The sequence below is a fragment of the Cydia splendana genome, unplaced genomic scaffold (assembly GCF_910591565.1).
Source record: "Cydia splendana unplaced genomic scaffold, ilCydSple1.2 scaffold_57_ctg1, whole genome shotgun sequence".
NCBI lineage: Eukaryota > Metazoa > Arthropoda > Insecta > Lepidoptera > Tortricidae > Cydia > Cydia splendana.
This window is the reverse complement of record NW_026946894.1, coordinates 71,457-93,558: the sequence shown is the minus strand read 5'-3', so window position 1 is coordinate 93,558 and position 22,102 is coordinate 71,457. Positions and strand designations below refer to the sequence as shown.

General features: G+C 41.3%; 1 protein-coding gene and 1 long non-coding RNA gene across 2 annotated transcripts; one reads left to right on the top strand and one right to left on the bottom strand.

Annotated features, from left to right (window-relative positions):
• Nucleotides 1-5,248: 5,248 nt before the first annotated feature.
• Nucleotides 5,249-8,700, top strand: LOC134805758 (uncharacterized). Its single transcript, XM_063778990.1, has 3 exons — nt 5,249-5,960; nt 7,063-7,386; nt 8,630-8,700. Exons 1-3 carry the CDS (start codon nt 5,375-5,377, stop codon nt 8,698-8,700), a joined length of 981 nt encoding a protein of 326 aa, XP_063635060.1. The 5' UTR covers nt 5,249-5,374.
• An 11,971-nt stretch (nt 8,701-20,671) lies between these two features.
• LOC134805755 (uncharacterized) lies at nt 20,672-21,780 on the bottom strand. The gene is made up of 2 exons (XR_010146384.1): nt 21,668-21,780; nt 20,672-21,200 (listed from the first exon to the last, which is right to left on the bottom strand). It is a non-coding gene; the product is annotated as an uncharacterized LOC134805755 (long non-coding RNA).
• Between the last annotated feature and the right edge of the window lie 322 nt (nt 21,781-22,102).

Genomic DNA, 22,102 nt, shown 5'->3' with positions numbered 1-22,102 from the left:
ATAGAAACAATAGTGAATGCATGTAATCGCACACGGCACACAGTATGAATTCTAAATTTGAAATGAGACTGGTAGTTTCATGTCTTTTCATACTATTGTTGCCAATGTACTTTTATTGCTATTGTCCCATCTCAACAATCCTCCAATTAATTATATATTCATTTTCTAACCTGAATTGAACTGAGTTGATTACTTCTCAGTTTTAGATGTCATCGGTTACAGATTAGTCATAGGTTCTCTAATTATTTTATTTTTTTTATTGACTGTAGACATTATGTGACAATAGGGGTAGTCCAGGCTTAGCCCCAAGATACAAACATAGGAAGCTAAAGTACCACTATTATTAATATTAACATTTCATGAGTGGAAAAGAGACAAAATGATTTTACACCACAATTTCTAAGCATTATTATTCATGATGACTGTGACCATAATGATCTTTGCTACTGCCAATAATTAATGATGACACTTTTCTTTCATGTTTTCAACGCTGGTAACCTACGTGAAAGAATGAAGTTGGTGATAAGTGATGGACTCACAGCATCTGACTGAAGCAAAGAAGGTTAAGCTATTAGACTTGCACAATCCTGAACTGGAAAGTCAAAATCATGAATAAGAAGAAGGAAATCAGATGGCCAGAGGACATTAAAAGGTGGCAGGGAATGCATGAAAGAGGCATATGTTCAGCAGTGGAGCTGTATGAGCAGTGAAGAAAGAGAATATGAATATTAGATTGTTGTAAAATTAAGATATAGTAAGAAGATTAAAGATTACTAAACATACATAGGTTGTGTTGTGAGCAATTAGTCATGATAAGTGTCATACTATTGTAGATCATAACAGACAGGGTTTTAGCAAACTATTATATTAATATTATGAACCTAGACTATGATTGTTTATGTTAATTTATAGTTTGGCAGAGTGTCTAGTGCAGGCCTTGATGGCAGACTGTCTAGAGCAGGCCATGATTGTTTGTTAGTTTATAGTTTGGCAGACTATCTAGTGCAGGCCTTGATGGCAGACTGTCTAGAGCAGGCCATGATTGTTTATGTTAGTTTATAGTTTGGCAGACTGTCTAGTGCAGGCCTTGATGGCAGACTGTCTAGAGCAGGCCATGATTGTTTAAGTTAGTTTATAGTTTGGCAGACTGTCTAGTGCAGGCCTTGATGGCAGACTGTCTAGAGCAGGCCAAGATTATTAATGTTAGTTTATAGTTTGGCAGACTGTCTAGCGCAGGCCTTTATGGCAGACTGTCTAGAGCAGGCCAATATTGTTAATGTTAGTTAATAGTTTGGCAGACTGTCTAGCGCAGGCCTTTATGGCAGACTGTCTAGAGCAGGCCAAGATTGTTAGATTATATTTATGTATTTTGGCAGACTGTGATTGTTGATGTTGGTTTATACTTTGACAAGATGTATAGAGCATGCCTTGAGGGCAGACTGTGATTGTTGATGTTGGTTTATACTTTGACAAGATGTATAGAGCATGCCTTGAGGGCAGACTGTGATTGTTGATGTTGGTTTATACTTTGGCAAGATGTCCAGAGCAGGCCTTGAGGGCAGACTGTGGGTGTTGATGTTGATTTAAACTTTGGATGTTAGATGTAGATGTACTTTGGCAGACTGTCTAGAGCAGGCCTTGAGGGCAGACTGTCTAGAGCAGGCCATGACTGTATATTAGATTATATGTATTTTGGTAGACTGTCCAGATCAGGCCATGATTGTTTATAAGTACTTGTTAATAGTGTGGCAGACTGACTAGCGCAGGCCTTGATGGCAGACTGTCTAGATCAGGCCATGATTATTTATACTTGTTCATAGTGTGGCAGACTAACTAGCGCAGACCTTGATGGTAGACTGTCTAGATCAAGCCGTGATTATTTATACTTGTTCATAGTGTGGCAGACTGACTAGCGCAGGCCTCGATGGCAGACTGTCTAGATCAGGCCATGGTTGTTTATGTTTGTTTATAGTTTAGCAGACTGATTAGCGCAGGCCTTGATGGCAGACTGTCTATGACTATGATTGATTATGATAGATTATAGTTTATTATTACAAAAAAAACTATGTATTTACAGGATCTCAGATTAAAACATGTGAAGTGTGAAGATTGATTTCTCAATAAGATTGATATAGGTATACAAAATGTCTGTAATTGATTAATAAGGGAGTTATAGTCTGAAGGTTAAAATACTGTTGTTATGAGTGTTTATCTTTTGTTATTATTAAGCTGGATGGCATGTTACGTTATATTGTTGTTATTAATGTTTAATTACTTTTAGTGAGAGGACTCACTAAAATAAAAAGGATGGCCGAAGCTGTAAGCATCACTGTAATGAATATTCTATACGTGGCCTTATACTGATGAAACCATGTAGTATGCATCTGGCTTTATACTTTTTGGTTATTGCATCTATGGTCATTTTGGTGGATATAGAGAACTGTCAGATTTGGCGGCAGGTTTTTGCCCCGAGGTTATGTCCGATTTGATCTTTTGTAATCTTATAATTAATCCTGTATATCGATGTAATAAAAGAAATGCTACTGGAAGCAGTGGTTTGAGTGCTAAACCCCTTTTACTAAGCATTAAATCTATATATGATTATAAGATGCAGTGTGCGACTGATTGCTTTCATCCTAAACCGTACTAATTACTGACACAATACATGTCCTTAAACAAATATAATTGGCTATCAGTGAGAAGGGGCGGAGTTAAGATACACTAGAGCAAATATTAGGAACAATGACAAGGTTCGCTCAGGTAAATGGTTTATTGCCCTGTACGCTTGCCTCTTGCTCACACTATGTTGGTGCGAGCGAGACGGACTGCCTTCGACTCTAATAAAGGGTATTACTCTGAGAGCCTGTCGCTACAATCGAAAGTTATCTGCCTCTTTATCGCACTTGCATAATGGAGCGAAAAAGACGCAGATAACAAACTTCGTATTCGTATTTGCTATTTTCGCGGTGCGCCATCTGAATCTTACTGAATTTGCTAATCACCCAGTTGCAATGTAGGTATTTTTCAAGTAAATTTAAAATAGTCAAATTTTGCATCAGTTTAGACACATAAGTAAGGAGTTTTTTTTTATAAACCATAGTGACAAATACTAAGTAACCTACGAACTAAAGCACTTAGCTTAGTGCTAAGTACTTAGGTACTTTACACTGTCTATAGGACAAGCCAAAACTAATAATATGAGCCCAGGATCGATGCATTTACTAGCAGCTACCTGAGAATCCCACTAACCGCCTCTACTACTGGTGATAAATACTAGAACAATTGTAAATATACTATATATAAATACACTAAAGTTTACGTCCGCCTTCCACTCAAATAAAGGGTGTTACTCGGAGAGCCTGTCGTTACAATCGAAAGTTATCTGCCTCTTTATCGCACTTGCATAATGGAGCGATAGAGACGCAGATAAAAAACTTCGTTGTCGCGATTTTCGCGGTGGACCATCTGAATCTGATTGAACACATAGGTAAATCGGCCACCGGTTTAGACAGGAATTTAACAAGGAATTTTTTTGAGACTTTTTCCTAATCATATTGCCACTCCAATCGACGACGTGTTCCCACATCTATATCGCGCGCGAACTACCCGAACACGTAAGACGATACTTTGTGAGCTCCGTAATTTTAATTCCATAACAGCGATTTAAAGTGTTTGTTCTTGTCATATTTTATATAAATTCAGTGCATTACCTTGTGCTTATCAAAATGTAACATGTGAAAGCAATCAGTGTACAGTGTAAGAAGTACAATTCATAGTTATAGTTTGCAAAAATATTAAAAACACCGTCAGAAAAAGTAAACAACATTCCAGTGAAAGGTGCTCGATCAGAACGCGAAAGCGGCTATGAAATCCCGCGCCGCTTACGCCTTTTGCGATACTCAAACGCCGTGATCGCACAACGCTGCGGAGCATTTAGTAGCGTGTCGCTTGCCTCAATCGGCTTAAAGATAACGTCATATTGAGCAGTAAGGAGCCTTTAACAGCGTGCAACTTCAATTATTTGTATAAAATGTCTAAAAATACAAATCACAGTGTGCAAGATGCGGTCAAGTGCTGGGGTTGTGATGACCCTTTATACTTAAATGAAAAATTGGATTGTTCAAAATGCCATTTGGCATTCCATTACCAATGCTGCCGTATAGATGAATCGCAGTTGTACTATATGCCTAAGTTAACATATTAACAGTAACTATACGTTACTGTCTGCAACATAAATATGCGACGCACGTAATTGTATAAATAGCATGTAAGCAATAATAGCCTATAAATATGTTATGTTTAGATTTACTTGCGCTCTCTATACTTGGATACCGAGAATATAACACATCTTCGGTAATGTCTCGTTTCACTTGATCTCCATTCAACCCTCCAACAACCAACTTATCAGATGGCGACCCATACCAGAAGAATACCAGGAAAACGAAGTCCACCACAGCGCATCGCATAGGAAAATGAAGATAGAAGTCAAGGCAAGAAGATCACCCTAATGAAGAATTCAAGTTAAAGAACCTATTTTTCAAGAAAGGAACTTCCTGCGCATTTTCAAGAAAGAAGCTTCCTATTAAACAGAACCCTCCCACACATTTTGAAAACGAAAGAGAAGGAAGAAAAAGATGACCAAGCAACAAAACTCAAATTAAGAAAAAACGAAGAAAGAAGAAAGAAGAGCGTTGTCCAGGGTTATCCCGGCTCGCAATTCAAGAGGTGTCCAGGGTTATCCCGGCCCATATCAAGAGGTGTCCAGGGTTATCCCGGCCCATGCTCGAGGGAGTCCAGGGTTAGCCCGGCCCGTCATCATCGTCGGAGCAGAGGCAGCCACATGCAGCGTCAGCGAGTGCCACATGGAGGTGCCAGCTCGCCAGCAGCGTCGCGCGACCGCCCAGCCAGCGCGGAATGCAGCGTCGACATAACCTACTTACGGGGGTACATTGCCCGCTACTAATGTAAGTTAGATATAACTTTATCATTATGTTTTAATTGTTTCGTCGCGATATATAGGAAATGTTAGGTATCCTAATTTTAGCCGTTATGTGTTATTAACCGTAGCCGCAAATTTATTATGCTATCTGAGTTAGTGTCCATTCGTGAAAGGTCAAATAAATTAAGAGAAGATATTGTAAAGTTAGGTCCAGAGAGGCGACGGAAAGAAATAGGTAGAAAGAAACTAGACGAATCAAACGAATTATATAATCGCGCGGCGGATATTGTGTCTCAGTTACAGAAGCAAACGGAAAAATATAAAATTTCAGAATTAGAGTTAGCTAATAAGCATATAAACGATATTGCCGACACTTACAGTAGGATAAAGATAGCATTAAATTATTTTGATACAGAATCTCAAACAGACGGAAAAATGGCTAAGCCCAGTTTTGATGTCAAGACGGCCATCGCCTTGTTGCCCGTCATGACGGGGCAGGAGGATACCACTAAACAATTAATAGACGGTATTCTAATGTACAGTTCCATTATTAATAGCGAAACTCAACAGGTTTTAATAGACTTCGTCCTAAAAACAAGACTTTCATCTAGCGCTAAGCTCAGATTAAAGACGTCATATAGTAGCGTAGAATTACTTGTCACGGATATGCGCACATTTTTACTACCTAAAAAATCGTCCGAATCGATTCAAGCTCAACTATACAGAGCTAGGCAAGGTAGGAGAACTATAGAGGCATTCGGAGCCGAGATCGAGGATCTTTTCGTCAACCTGACCATATCTCAGGCCGACGGTAACGATAGCAGGTACGATATACTTCGTCCGCTGAACGAGAAATCAGCCATTAAACGGTTTGCAGACGGTCTAGCAGACCCAAAATTAAGCACAATAATATCATCTAGGCAATTTACGTCATTGCCCGAAGCAATCAGGACGGCCATTGACGAGCACAGCTCATCACCACAACAGGATCAAGTCCTACATTATGGACGGGGACATTCTCGTAATAATTACGGGAACCGGAATGCCCACTCTGCGCGTTACAATAGGAATAAGGGCAGAGATTTTAACACAGGAAATAAAAATACATTCGGGACACGGTATTATTCCAATAATAACCGTAACACAGGTATTTCGCAACACGTCTCGACAAATAGAGTTAAACGACCGGACAATTTCGCTGACCGTGCAGCTACAGTCCACCGACCTGCGCGCGCGCCCACTCGCCCGAATACGCGTGCGCAGCACATGCAACCGTCACACGATAATGTAAAACCTAACAGGCAGTTTTTTCGTGACTAATATGAATAGCGCAATATTTAGTTATAATAAAGATAATTATAGCACAGTAACTTGTAGTATAGGTAAAACATATAAATTAAAACTCTTGGCCGACAGCGGAGCAGGCCTGTGTGCTATTAGGTACGAATATTTACAAAACAAACCCGATCTTTTCAGACAAATACAAGGACATAGCATTACTATTAAGGGAGTATGCGGAGATTTAACTTCAGAAGGATATATATACTTAGACTTAGACTTTAACGGTTTCATTTGCGAAGAAAAGTTTCATGTTTTTAAGAATATGCAATGCGCAGCCCAAGCAATTTTAGGGGAAGAATTTTTCAAACGTTACGATGCAGATATAAGTTATAAACGCAATGCATTAATTTTAGAGGACCGAGGTCAGTCCGTTTCGATACCTATGCAAGTACATTTAAATAATACGTATGTCCATAATATACCTCCGCGATGCGAAGTTATGACTCACATTACGTCACAACTGGTAGACGACTGTGTAGTACTAGCCCAGGAAATGCAAGCAGGCGTTTTTGTAGCAGGTGTCATTTCAAGACCAGACAAAGGTCAAATACCCGTACGGATATTGAATACGACTGATAAGCCAGTTACTTTAGATTTATCAAAGTTGAAGGTAAACCGATTATGTAATTTTGATATTTGCAATTTTGACACAGGGAAAATTAGCGTCAATAGAGTAAAAACCTTATTAGATCTTTTAAATTTACACACTTATTTAAACAAAGAGGAACAATTAAGTATAGAACAAATTTGTGCAAAATACGCAGATGTTTTTCATCTGCCAGGCGACAAGCTTACCACAACAAACTTGCTGGAGCACAAAATTAACTTAAAAGAAAATGCAAGCCCAGTATACGTAAAACCTTACAGGATACCACATGCCTTACGCAAAGAACTTCAAACGCAGATCCAAGATATGCTAGATAACGACATAATAGAAGAGACTACTTCCGAGTGGTCCAGCCCAGTTTTGCTTGTTCCTAAAAAGAGTGATAAGTTAGGAGAAAAGAAATGGAGATTGGTTGTCGACTACAGGCAACTAAATAATAGAATACAGGATGATAAATTCCCATTGCCCAACATAACAGAAATATTAGATTCCCTAGCAGGTAGCATATATTTTTCAAAGCTCGATCTTTCCCAAGGTTATTACCAACTAGCTTTAGACAAGGAATCCCGGAAATACACCGCGTTTACTACCGATAAGATGTATTCAATGAAGAGATGTCCCATGGGACTCCGAACAAGCGGTAGTGTTTTCTCAAGACTTATGACCATAGCCATGTCCGGATTAAATTACAAACAATGTTTCATATACTTAGACGATTGCATTGTCATAGGTAAATCCATAACGTCACATAACCATAACCTCACTCAAGTTTTAGAACGTTTAAGGAGCGCGAATCTTAAACTAAATCCATTAAAATGCGAATTTTTACGTAAAGAGATAATGTATTTAGGGCACAAAATAACTTCAAAGGGAGTAGAGCCCGACCCAGCGAAAGTAGATGCATTAACCAAATACCCAAGACCAACGAATACAGACGAGGTCAAAAGATTCGTAGCATTTGCCAATTACTATAGACGGTTTATTCCAAATTTCGCGAACATAGCTTATCCTTTAAACCAGCTTTCCAAGAAAAACGCAGTTTTTAACTGGTCTACAGAGTGTGAAGCAGCATTTTTAAAATTAAAAAATATTCTTACGAGTCCACAAGTTTTAGACTATCCAGATTTTTCAGAAAATAACATTTTTACGCTACATACAGATGCATCAAAAATAGGATTAGGTGCAGTACTATCAAATTCCAACGGAAAAGTAGTCGCGTACGCAAGTCGAAATCTTAAGCCAGCCGAGACGCGATACCCAATCATAGATTTGGAATTACTTGCCATAGTTTGGTCGACAAGACATTTTAGACCCTATCTCTTTGGGAAAAGGTTTAAAATTGTCACCGACCATAAACCACTGATTTATCTTTTTGGAATGACTGATCCCTCGAGTAGATTAACCAAATTTAGGTTGTATTTAGAAGAATTCAATTTTGATATTGAGTACATTCCGGGGCGAAACAATGCAGCTGCAGACGCATTGAGTCGTTTACCGATGAATAGTGAAGATTTAAAAAATATTAGAACACACGTTGTATCAGTCATGACCAGAGCTCAAACACGGAAACTGCGCGCGCAACAAACTTGCGATCAAGGTGACTGTTCTATAGCGAAGGTGGACTGTATTTAACGAAAAAAGGGGCGAGAGTAAGGTGAAATTTAGGGCCGATGGAGCAAGAAAGTTGGGATAAGTCGAGATAAATAGTATGAAAGTTAAAACTAAAGTGTGTATATGTGTAGACGAAGTTACCTTTGATCCGGAGACTGTGGGAGCCAAATCGTTGGTCACCGTTGAAGACCGCTGGTGGTGATTCTGGCTTTCTGTCGCAAGCTAGAGGAAGCGTAAAATCGTTACCTGCAGTCGCCCAACTTAGACCTCTGATTTTCCCTTCCACGGATGAGTTCGGCTTCCTCCGGTACACAACACTGATACTAATGAATTAATGTCCTAAATGGTAGTAGTGCTTTGAATAAAGTGCGAAAATAAACGAGAGCAACGAGAGTAGATGTGAACTGGTGGTAGGTTTTTGACACACTGGCTCTGTCAACTGTATGACAGAGCAACAGTTTATTTTTTTTTAATGTTTGAATTTTAACTGTGACAAAGTGTTGCCACAGTGAACGCAACAACTATTCTAAAGGTACGAATGGCATAATTGAACATTCCGCCCACCAAAATACACTAGTATTTTGACTAGACGAAAACAAAGACGATAGAAGTAAACTTAGAAAAAATAATACTAAGACTATACAAAAATAGACGACACAATGGTAGCGCTCGAAGAGCGATTAAACGGGTAAGGGGCACAGCTTGACCACGGGTCGTTTGTACAGTCCGGTAGCTGTGCGCACCGTCACCACACGACAAATCCCGTCGGACCCGGGATGAGTGTCGACAATGCGACCCAGAGGCCACTTCATGGGCCCTGTCTGCTCGTTGACTACGAGCACGAGAGTACCGATTTGGACGTCGGTTTGTTTGTCGTGCCACTTCATTCGCTGCTGCAGAGTATGCATGTATTCTTTTGACCACTTGGTCCAAAAGTCTTGGTGCATTTTCTGCAGCAACTTCCACCGTTGAAGTGGGCCCAGCCGAACATCCGAGAGATCTTCCTCGGGTACGACAGATAAGGGCTCCGTCGTGAGAAAATGGCCCGGAGTGAGGGCCGATAAGTCATTAGGATCGGTACTAAGAGGAGTCAGGGGTCTTGAATTAAGAAGAGCCTCAACCTGAGTCAAGATTGTTAGGAACTCCTCGTACGTCAACCTCTGACTACCGATGACTCGAGCTAAATGTGTTTTGACAGCCTTGATACCGGCCTCAGCGAGACCTGAGAAGTGAGGGCTGCCTGGCGGATTAAACTCGAATTTAATCTCGCTATGCGTAGCAGCATCTCCTACGAGACGTTGCAGAATATTGCTCGCACCGACAAAATTCTTCCCCTGGTCGGACACCAACCGATTACACCGACCACGACGCGCGACGAAGCGGCGAAGCGCGGCGAGAAACGCGTCTGAGGACAGCTCAGTGACGAGCTCCGTGTGCACAGCCTTCGTCGAGGTGCACACGAAAACGCAAATGTAACCCTTGTAGGTCTTATTGCCTCGCCCGCGACCCAGAGCTATGTCAAAAGGTCCACCGAAGTCGACAGCAGCACTCAAGAACGCTTTGAGCTGGGCTACCCGATAAGACGGCAAGTCGCCCATGAACGGCGCAGGAGCACCGAGTGGTCGAACACGGAAGCATTTCATGCATTTTGACGTGACTACGTGGATAGCTCGCTTTGGGGACAGTATCCAGAAATGCTGCGCCAGCAAATTATGAAGCGTTTGGACGCCTGGGTGCATGAAACGCTTATGGTACTCGTCGATCAAGAGGGAGGTAAGACGATCGTCGCGAGGTAGCAACAGGGGATGTTTAACATCGAATTCGAGAGAAGCTCGCGACAGGCGTCCGCCCACCCTCAAGAGACCCGCGTCATCGAGGAATGGAGACAATTTCTTAAATGCCTTCGGGAGAGAGTTCAAAAGATTGTTTTTCACTTTCTCGATCTCCGAAGCAAAGTGGTGTTGTTGAACAGAACGCACGAGGAACATGAGCGCCTGTTTAATCTCCAGGGGTGTTAAAGGGCCGTCCAACAAGTTGTTGGGCGTCTTTCGATTTCTCACGTTGTGCACGAAACGAAGACAATAGGCGAGGACACGTTGGAGTGTCGTCAGTGCCGAGAACTTAGTCATAAGGTTGTCTGTCCACGTCTCCTGCACTGAGACAGTGAGGACTGTCACCTTACGCTCTTCATGTAGAACATCCACGTCGACTAACAACGTTGACTTAGGCCAGTCAGGCTTGTCCAGCACGAGCCAAGATGGACCCGTCCACCAGTTACTATGGTGGACCAGGTCGTCCGGCAAGAGCCCCCGCGACCCACAGTCGGCTGGGTTGTCGCCAGTCCTCACGTGTCGCCAACAATCGGGAGGAATAATTTCCTGAATGTGGCTCACGCGGTTAGCCACGAAAGTTTTCCACTTTGAAGGGCAAGACTTTATCCAAGTCAACGCAACGCTAGAGTCAGACCACGCCTGTACCTTATCGATTTTGTGGAGAGGCTCCAGAGCTGTTGCGACCGACTCCACCAGGTCTGCAAGCAGTACCGCGGCCAGCAACTCCAGACGCGGTATCGACAACTTACGCAGGGGTGCCACTCTCGATTTACCACAGACCAACTGGACGTACTGCGTTCCGTCCTCGCCTGTCGTTCGGACGTAAACCACCGCGCAAAACCCTCGCTCTGAGGCATCGCAGAACCCGTGAACTTCGAGCGAAACGAAGTCCTTGACCATACGACGCGGGACCGACACAGACTTCAGAGAGGGCAGCTGCGCTTTGTACTCTCGCCATTCGGATGCAAGGTTCTCTGGCGCGTCGTCGTCCCATGAGACACCTGAGACCCACAGCAGCTGCATGAGGTACTTCGCGAAGAACGTCACAGGTGAGAGCAGGCCCAGAGGGTCAAAGATCCGAGCAATATCTGAGAGGATGGTACGTTTAGTGCACCGACGATCTTCGACAGCGACTTGAAAGGTGAAGTCGTCCGCCTGAGGTAACCACGAGAGGCCAAGAATTTTTAGAGAGATGTCCCCAATGGAGTTGAACTCCCGAAAGTCCTCAGAATACAAGTCTGAGGAGGGGACACCGTCGAAGAACTCCTGGTGGTTCGACGTCCACTTCCGCAAATGGAAACCGCCAGAAGCTAATACCGTCGACAACTCCGAACGAAGCTTCCGTGCTTGTTCGACAGAATGCGCTCCAGATACCACGTCGTCGACATAGATGTCGCGGTCTAAAACTGCTGAACCAGAAGGATATTCTTCCCTCGATTCCCTCGCCAACTGGGCAATGGTGCGGAGAGCTTGGTAAGGAGCGGACGAAACGCCGTAAGTAACGGTCAGCAGCCGATAGTCCCGGACAGGCTCATTGACAGACGGACGCCACAGGATACGCTGATATTCAGCATCTTCCGGGGACACTAAAATTTGTCTATACATTTGCTTGACGTCGGCCGTGAATACAACATTATGCCACCGAAAACGAAGGAGCAAGTGGAAAATGTTGTTTTGCAGCTTCTGGCCTGGCAGTAGCGCATCATTTAGCGAGATGCCTCGGCTGTCCTTGGCACTGGCGTCAAAAACGACCCGGAGAGGAGTACTGATTGACGAGGGCCTCAATACTCCATGGTGGGGAATGTAGAAGAACTTCCCCACATCCACCCCCGGAGGGTCACACTCCTCAAGGTGGCGACAGCTTTCGTAGTCCTTCATAAAGGCTACATAGTTTCTATAGAAGTCGGAGTTACTCAGTAACTTCCGCTCCAGCGACGAAAATCTCTTGAGAGCGATGGCTCGAGAGCCCGAAAAGGTGGGTTTATTGGAATGGTCAGCGAAAGGTAGAGGAACGACAAATCTACCTTCTTCTGTGCGACGAAAGTTAGCGAGAAAATATTCTTCGCACAGCTGATCCTCCTTCGACAAAATGACGGTGTTCGGAGAGCTGACATCTTCCAACTCCCAAAACCTCTTAATAGAGTCGTCAATCGATAATCTGCCCACGACCAGTTGACAATTGTTACCACGGAACCGAGGACGACAAATGTCCGTAGCACAGTCGCCTGCGTCACCCATCAAAATCCACCCGAAAATGGTGTTGAGGGCAGTCGCCTGGCCAGGGGCCCCATGGGTTAACCCAGGGCGCAACGAAGAAGCGAGAATGTTAACGTTCAGGAGCAAGTCAACAGGTCCTGGAATGTGCCAATGAGGGTCAGCCAACTCTAAGCCCCTGATATGGCGCCATGATGAGACATCAACATGATCCGTTGGCATTTCCGGACAAATTTTTGGCAACAAATAAGCCTCTACTGAAATAGCGGTATCAGAATTTCCAAGCCTGGACGAGACGGTACATGACAATGTGCCACCGGGCTTGGACACCACTTCACCAATACCAGTCACGACATGCTTTCCATATTCTGCCCGGAGACCAAGCTTCTTTGCACATGCCTCGCTTACAAAATTGCAAGCACTGGCACAGTCGAGCAAAGCCCTTACCTCTACCAAGCCGCCATGGGCATTCTTCACCAAAACCTTGGCAGTTGCAAACAAAGAAGAGGCTGCAACATTACTTGCCACCATTACCAGCGGATTAGATGTGTCAGACGGATGCTTCGAGCTATTTACATCCACAGCCGGGGAGGCAGGCACATTTGCATTATTGAAATGTAACAGCGTATGGTGGGAGAAACGACACTGCTCACACCGCTGCTTTGACTTGCAGGACTTGACAGAATGAGACCCCGACAAACATAGAATACACAACTTATTTTCTTTTACACATTTAAACCGATCAGCGGGGTCATATTTTAGAAAAGTTGGACAAGATACAAGGCTATGAGCCTGCTTACAGACTACACACGTTGGAGCAGTGACCACCAAGGCCATCTTTGGCTTACTAGAAGACTTACTACTACTAGGCTGAGGAGTACTAGCAACAAAGCCTGTTGACCCTGCAGCATCTAGCGCCCGGTATCTTTTTTCAACAAAATCATGCAATTTACTGAACTCCGGGATATCATCTGAGTTATGCTCTAATTCAAACTGCTCCTTCGTGCCCCTATCCAGCTTTGACCACAGTAATTGAATGAGTAAGAAATTCTTATCCGGCAAGTCGAAACCTTTCAAAATGGACAGATTTTCAGTGAAAACCCGATGAACCCGCTGTAAGTCACTAGCCCGGGATGCCTTCACAGGTTCACACTGAACAAGCTTGTCATAATAAGTTGTAGCAATTAATCTAATTTTATTATATTGCTTGTACAGCGCCTCATATGCTACCTTATAATTGTCATCGGTGACAGGATAATTTTTTATAAGGTCATAGGCCTCATTCTGCACACTCGACAGTAAATAGTGTAATTTTTCAACAGGGGCAATGTCTGTTCGCTTATCTACTAAAGAATTGAACAACTGTATGAACGTTACCCAGCTTTCAATTTTCCCATCGAAAGCTTTAATTTGTAACTTCGGCAACTTCGGCAAGACCGGCTGCGGCGTCCCCGACACCCCGGAAGCCGCAGCAAAAGCCTGCTTCCTATTCTGCAAACGCGATCTCACTGCCCTAACCTTCGAGTCGAACATCGCGGTATGGGAACAAATCTCGCGGTGCTCGCTTCGCGGAGCAGTACTTAAAAGCTTTATTTGAGCTTCATGAAAGTTTTTCGCAATTGTACACAATTCACTCTCGTCACACAAAGCTAATTCAGCAACCGACAACATTTGCAAATACTCTATTCTCATTACCTGATAATCACGAGCAATCATCACCGTGTCTACACCAGCATCATCTTTCTCGCCAGACTTATCACCACCTCCCATATTAATAAACACAAAACTACACAAAAATTGCAGTAATTACACAAAAAATGTTCAAAACAAACTGCAATTCACTTTCCACAACTTCAATGAGTTCAATGACAGACAGCTGACAGTTGACACTTGACAATTATGAAAAATGTTGCCAGCGCAATTAAATAAATGACCGAATGATTTTATTAAAGCACCACTACACGACCAACTTTCTTGCTTACCCTCGAACTTTTTATTAAGTCTACCCTAAATTTTGAATGTAAAAGATGACAACACAATTTCGACTAAGCAACTATGAGTACCAAAACGAGAAACGACAAACCATAGGTACTTTATCAAAATATCCGGTTCGAAGGACCAAAATGTTCTATAGCGAAGGTGGACTGTATTTAACGAAAAAAGGGGCGAGAGTAAGGTGAAATTTAGGGCCGATGGAGCAAGAAAGTTGGGATAAGTCGAGATAAATAGTATGAAAGTTAAAACTAAAGTGTGTATATGTGTAGACGAAGTTACCTTTGATCCGGAGACTGTGGGAGCCAAATCGTTGGTCACCGTTGAAGACCGCTGGTGGTGATTCTGGCTTTCTGTCGCAAGCTAGAGGAAGCGTAAAATCGTTACCTGCAGTCGCCGTGAATAAAGTGCGAAAATAAACGAGAGCAACGAGAGTAGATGTGAACTGGTGGTAGGTTTTTGACACACTGGCTCTGTCAACTGTATGACAGAGCAACAGTTTATTTTTTTTAAATGTTTGAATTTTAACTGTGACAAAGTGTTGCCACAGTGAACGCAACAACTATTCTAAAGGTACGAATGGCATAATTGAACAGTGACTTAGCGACAGATGTACCCGCAAACGATAGGCTTGATCAACCTAGAGTTGTGGAAATCATCAAAGCACCAAAAAATTGTACTGAACTCATATTAAGTTCCGATTACAAATTAAGTAAGACATGTCAAAATAAAATAATGAGTAGTAAAGGAAATTTTGAGTACGTACCAAGCGAATCATGCATATATCTAACATCCCGATCGTTATCTACCGTAGGCGTGTTAGCGAGGGAATTAGAAGAATTTTGCAAGAAGCAACGCATAAATGAAGTTATAATAATAAAAAATAAACAAAATGCGCAAGAAATAAATGAATTTTTAGCTAGCTACAAATGTGATATTCCTAGGATCCTAGTTACGAAAGGTGTCACGAAAGTATACGATAAAGACGAAATAAGAGTTATTTTAAACGATTTCCATCTATTACCCACCAGTGGCCACGCGGGGGTTAATAGAATGCTCAATAATATTAAACGTCATTATTTCTGGCCAAGAATGAGCCACGATGTATACGAATACGTAAAGAAATGTGCACATTGTCAACACAACAAACACACTAATAAATACACTAAGGAGCCAATGGTGATAACTACAACGCCAAGTTCATCCTTCGAAAGAGTTTCTTTAGACATTCTAGGACCTTTAGAAATAGACAATTTTAACTATAAGTACGTATTAACAATTCAGTGTGAACTGACTAATTTCGTCGAAGCATATCCTTTAGAGAGGAAAGACACTGAGTCTGTAAGTAAAGCATTTGTAAATAATTTTATTTTAAGATATGGCGTACCAAGCGACGTTATAACGGATCAAGGTACCGAATTTATGTCTAGTGTTTTTAGCGATATTTGTAGATTATTAGGTATCAATAAGCTACACTCGACTGCTTATCACCACGAAACTATAGGAGCACTCGAGAACACGCACAAGAACCTAGGAGCTTACCTTAGGATACAATGTAGTAATAACCGCACAGACTGGAGTACCTGGTTAAGCTATTGGTGTTTTTCGTATAATACCACCGTACATACCGAGACGCAATATACGCCATTCGAATTAGTTTTCGGCAAACACTGTCGTTTACCGAATAATTTAATTTCTTCTGTCGACCCTCTCTATAATTATGATAGTTATCCTAAAGAATTTAAGTATAGGTTACAAAGAGCTCAGTCAGAAGCTAAAAGTAATTTAATGTCTAGTAAAGTCAATAGAAAATGAATGTATGATAAGAAAATGAATTCTGTACAATATAAACCAGGAGACTTAATACTTTTAAAAAACCAAGTAGGCGATAAATTAGACTCTATTTATAATGGACCTTACAAGGTCATAGAAGATATGTCACCAAATGTTAAGATATTAAAAAATAATCAGGTTTATATAACTCATAAAAATAACACTAAGATGTATTTTGAAACTAAGTAATAACTAGCAACTATTATATTATATTATAATTAAAAAAAAAAATGTAAATGCAACTGCGTGTGTCACATTTTTTTTTCTTCCTTTGTGGGGGTGAAGAGTAACTTTCCAGGGAGGTGTACTATATGCCTAAGTTAACATATTAACAGTAACTATACGTTACTGTCTGCAACATAAATATGCGACGCACGTAATTGTATAAATAGCATGTAAGCAATAATAGCCTATAAATATGTTATGTTTAGATTTACTTGCGCTCTCTAAACTTGGATACCGAGAATATAACACATCTTCGGTAATGTCTCGTTTCACTTGATCTCCATTCAACCCTCCAACAACCAACTTATCAGACAGTACAACAACCTTACATTCGCGCAGAAGGCAGGCTGGATTTGCCCACATTGTCATGGCAGTGCAAGAAAAGGGGATAACGAAAATACACCGATCCAAAACCAATATATGTTAGAGGCCGTGGCGCAGGTAACCGATGTCGACATGAGGACTCCTGTATCATGGGTAACCCAAAGGCAAAAAAGCAACAAAGAAGGCGCAGATCAATCTTCGCTATTGTTTCAATCTGGTATTAGACGTCATCAATGCCTCACAAAAGAAGACGTCCGCGATGTTGTTTGTACGGAGTTACGCAACATTTTGTCAGAAGAAATAACCAAAGTTCTACAGATAAATGTGACAACTCTTCTGCAGGATGTGAAGGCAGAGATAACGGGCCTAACGGAAGAGATAAGCAAAGTTAAGGATTCCATGGACTTCATCAATTTTCAATTTGAGGATATCAAGAAGGACGCACATCACACGTCACAGGAGTGCAAGCGTCTGACAAGGGAGGTAGAAGTCCTACAAGCTACAAACACAGAATTAAATCAACGCATTACTCAAATAGAACAGCATTCACGTGCATGCAACGTTGAAATTCAATGTTTGCCTGAACACCGATCTGAAAATTTAGTGACGGTAATTATGCAGTTATCAAAAACAGTGTCCTGCGACATAAAGGAAGATGATATCCATCACTGCACTAGAACAGCTAAATTAGATGCAGCTAGCTCGCGGCCGCGCTCAGTTGTAGTACAGATGAAAAGTCCAATAACACGCGACAGACTACTTGCGTCAGTGATCAAATTCAATAAAACCCACAAGGATGACAAGCTCAACTCTAGCCATCTTGGGCTTGGTGGCGATAAGGTCCCTGTATATGTAGCGGAGCACCTATCGCCGTACAATAGAGAATTGCATAAGGCGGCAAGAAAAGCAGCAAAAGATAAGAATTATAAATTTGTTTGGGTTCGAAGCGGGCGAATCTTTATTCGCAAAGATGAAATGTCGCAAGCCATTGTTCTGAAAGACCTGTCTTCAATTAGTCGACTGTTATAAGTGACGTCTTTAGTTTTTTTTTTCTCTTAACTTTTAGTGCATGAATATTAAACTATTGTCTTTACCGTGAAAAACTTAACTCTGTACTATCAAAATTCTAGAGGGTTGAACACTAAAACCATAGACTTTTTATGCAATGTTTCTGTTAATCAATACGATATTATTTGTATCACTGAAACGTGGCTGCAGGATAATATAAGCGATGGTGAATTGTTCGACGACAGATATAATGTGTACAGGCGTGCACGAAATATTGATAATCCATCAGCAAAAAAAACTGGCGGAGGTGTTATGGTTGCGGTAAATAAGAGATTAGTGTCTTACAGAATGTATGAATTTGAAACACAATTGGAAGACTTGTGGATAGTTGTAGAGAACAGATCTAGAGATTGTGTAACAAAACTATGCTTATGCTGTGTATATCTACCGCCACCAGTAAAATTTAATGACCTAGAGTTGTTTCTTGATAAGGCTTCTGCAAATGTTATTGGTTTTACTGAAGCGTTAATATTAGGAGATTTCAATTTGTCTTCCGTGGATTGGATAGCCAGTAATTCCGATACATCTATGTTACTTGTAAATAGTTCCTGTAAAGTATACCAAGCTCTTATTGAATTTATGGCCTTCTGTGATGTAAAGCAGTATAATAATGTTATGAACATCAATAATAGGTTACTTGATCTTGTGTTTTCAACAAATACAGTCTCTCTAGATCGATGTAATTACCCGCTGAGCATTGTTGACTCTTTTCACCCACCGTTAGAAATGTCCTTAGATTTAGAACTTGAGAGTACTCTTTCTCCTCCGTTATGTCCAAAATTGAACTTTTATAAAGCAAATTATGATGAAATCATTAAATATTTAAACGATATTAATTGGTTCTTATTGTTAGAGGCATGTCATGATGTTGATGAAATGGTGCATAAGTTATACGAGACATTAAAGGTAGCTATAAAAAAGTTTGTTCCATTAACTAGACCTAAAGGAACTAAATACCCAGTCTGGTTTACAAAAAGTCTAATTAGGATATTACATGAAAAACAAAAAATTCGAATACGTTATAAAAAATATAGAAATCCTCTAGATAAACTTTCTCTCGATTTGCTTAAGAAACGATGTATCGATCAAACCTTAAACTGTTATAATCAATATTGCAAAACACTTGAAACGAATATAGCGCGAAACCAAAAATTTTTCTGGACATTTATCAAACATAAAAGGAAAAACAAATCATCTATACCATCTAACATGAAACTTGGCAACGAACAGGCCTGTGATTGCAAAAGTATTTGTGAATTATTTGCTAGAAACTTTTCTTCAATTTACGAACCAAATGTTGATAGTTCTGACAACATTAATCTCATACAAGTCATACAAGAACAAACAGTGTTGACCAATTCGTTACATAAAATTATTATTGATGATAACATGATCTTAAAAAACATTAAAGCTATGGATCTAAATAAGGGACCTGGTCCAGATTGTCTACCGCCGATATTCATTTCTAGGTGTGCGGAAGGCCTGATACAACCGCTAAAATTCATATTTAACAAGTCTCTCGAAACGGGCATATTTCCTCAAGCATGGAAGGAGACAAAAATAGTTCCGATATTTAAGGATGGCTCGAAATCTGATATAAAAAATTATAGGCCTATTTCTATTTTATCTGTTATGCCTAAAATATTCGAATCACTGGTCTACCCTTTCTTATATTCCCACTTTGCGCAACAACTTACAGATAGGCAGCACGGATTCGTGCGGTGTAGGTCTACTAGCTCAAACTTGGTGGCCTTTGTCGAAAGCCTTACAAAGAATGTAGATAATCGTGTGCAGGTAGATGCTGTTTATACTGATTTCAGTAAGGCTTTCGACAAAGTTGATCATACCATTTTGATAAGTAAATTGAGAAATTATGGAGTTTCTGGGTCACTATTGTCCTGGGTCGGGTCCTACCTGGACAATCGCATGCTATATGTAGCCATTAATGGTGAGCAATCCAAGCAATTTTTTGCAACATCAGGTGTCCCACAGGGATCGCACCTAGGTCCTTTATTGTTTTTAATTTTTATTAATAGCATAGTCAGTTGTTGTGAAAATTCCGAACCTTATCTCTACGCTGATGACCTTAAAATTTTCAGACCTATTAAAAATTCTAGTGATCGTATTCTACTTCAAGACGACTTGGATAGGTTGAGTAATTGGTGCTCCCAGAATAAAATGAAGCTGAATGCCAAGAAATGCTTTTACATCTCTTTTACTCGCAATAAAACTATTGTGCCCACTTGTTACACTATCGGAGGCACACAACTCGAAAAGGTAGATACAATACGTGACCTGGGAATAACAATAGATAGTAAGTTAAATTTCAATGCCCATTACATAAACATCATTAAAAAAGCGTCTCGTATGTTAGGATTTCTAATAAGAAACACTGGGCAGTTTAGATGCGCTCGTACTAAAGTATTGCTCTATAATACATGTGGGTGGGTGGGTTGTGTTGAAGAAAACTGGCTGTCCTGAAAAATTCGTAAACTTAATACGCCAATTCCATGTGAATATGATGGCAAAAGTTCGTCATGAAGAGAATTTTTCAGACACATTTCCAGTGACGTGCGGTGTGAAGCAAGGATGTGTCTTAGCGCCAACCCTTTTTGCGCTATACTTTGCTGCTGTGCTGAAGGATGCGACAAAAACGTGTAGTGGACGTATAGAAATTAGCTCCAGATCAGATAAGTCCATTTTCGATTTGTCGCGCTTTAGGGCCAAAAGTAAAGTCACGAAGCACTCGATATTGGACATACTTTACGCGGATGACGTTTGCCTTATGGCTGATTCAGCAGAATCTCTCCAGTCGTATGTGGACTCTCTCCATGCGTCATGCTGTAAGTTTGGCTTGGTGATAAGTGCGGCAAAAACGAAAATTCTTGTACAACCACCTAGGGGTTGTCACATGGAATACTCCAGTATCAATCTGGATAACAAAGCTCTTGAAGAAGTGCCACGTTTCAGGTACTTAGGAAGCCAACTCCGCAATGACAATACCTTAGCGTCTGAAATACCATCACGCATAGCCAATGCAGCTGCTGCATTTGGCAAGCTCAGCAACCGTGTGTGGAGGTCGCACGATTTGAAGCTGTCCACAAAAATTATGGTTTACAAAGCTATCATCATACCCACTCTGCTTTATGCCTCAGAAACGTGGTGCAGCTATAAATCAGACATGAAAAAACTGGACACCTTCCACCTACGTTGTCTGCGCTCAATTTTACGTATAAAGTGGCAAGACAAGGTACCGAATACGGAAGTTTTACGTCGCGTCGAGATGCCTGGTATTGAAGCACTGGTCATGAAGCATCAGCTAAGGTGGTGTGGCCATGTCGTGCGTATGGAGAATGAGAGACTGCCCAAAGCAGTTTTCTACTCAGAGCTCTCTTGTGGAAAGCGGAAGCAGGGGGGCCAGTACCTGCGACATAAAGACGTTCTCAAACGCCACCTCGTCGCTTGCGGGATGCCGACTGACTGCTGGGAGGGCATTGCATTACAAAGATCGGAATGGCGTTCTAGTGTTCATAAGAAAGTAGCTCAATTTGAGCAGCAGCGTCTGGAAGACCTGGATGCTAAGCGTCATATCCGCAAGACGCGACCTAAGCCCTCCTACACATACACCCGCAACTTGACTGGACAACTCCATTGCGCATCGTGTGACCGCATCTTCAAGACAAAGTTTGGTTTTGCGAGCCACATAAGGGCATTTCATAATCCGGATAAGAATTGTTGATGGGGTCGCCATTGCCGGATACGGCAAGGAAGGAAGAGAGAGAGACTAAAGTATTGCTCTATAATACATTAGTGAGAAGTAACCTTGAGTACTGCTCTCAGGTTTGGACGCCTTATTACGATGTGCATAAGAATAGTATTGAGAAGGTACAGAGACGCTTTTTAACACATTTAGGATATTCCTCTTCCAAAACTCGTAAACTCACATCATATAGTAAACGTCTAAAATTCTTTCGATTTATTTCACTAAGTAACAGGAGAAAAGTGCTGGATTTAATGTTCCTTTATAAATTGGTTAATAGTAAGGGGCTGGATTGTCCAGAATTGCTAAGTAAAATTAAAATAACTACTCCTGCTAAGCTACCTCGTCCCGGTTTG

Bases quoted from the DNA above. Each gene is read 5' to 3' on its own strand.
- LOC134805758 (XM_063778990.1), top strand. From the start codon at position 5,375: ATGGCTAAGCCCAGTTTTGATGTCAAGACGGCCATCGCCTTGTTGCCC. The intron at 5,961-7,062 runs GTAATAATTACG...TTCATCTGCCAG, and splicing joins TTATGGACGGGGACATTCTC to GCGACAAGCTTACCACAACA. The intron at 7,387-8,629 runs GTAGCATATATT...GTATATGTGTAG, and splicing joins AATATTAGATTCCCTAGCAG to ACGAAGTTACCTTTGATCCG.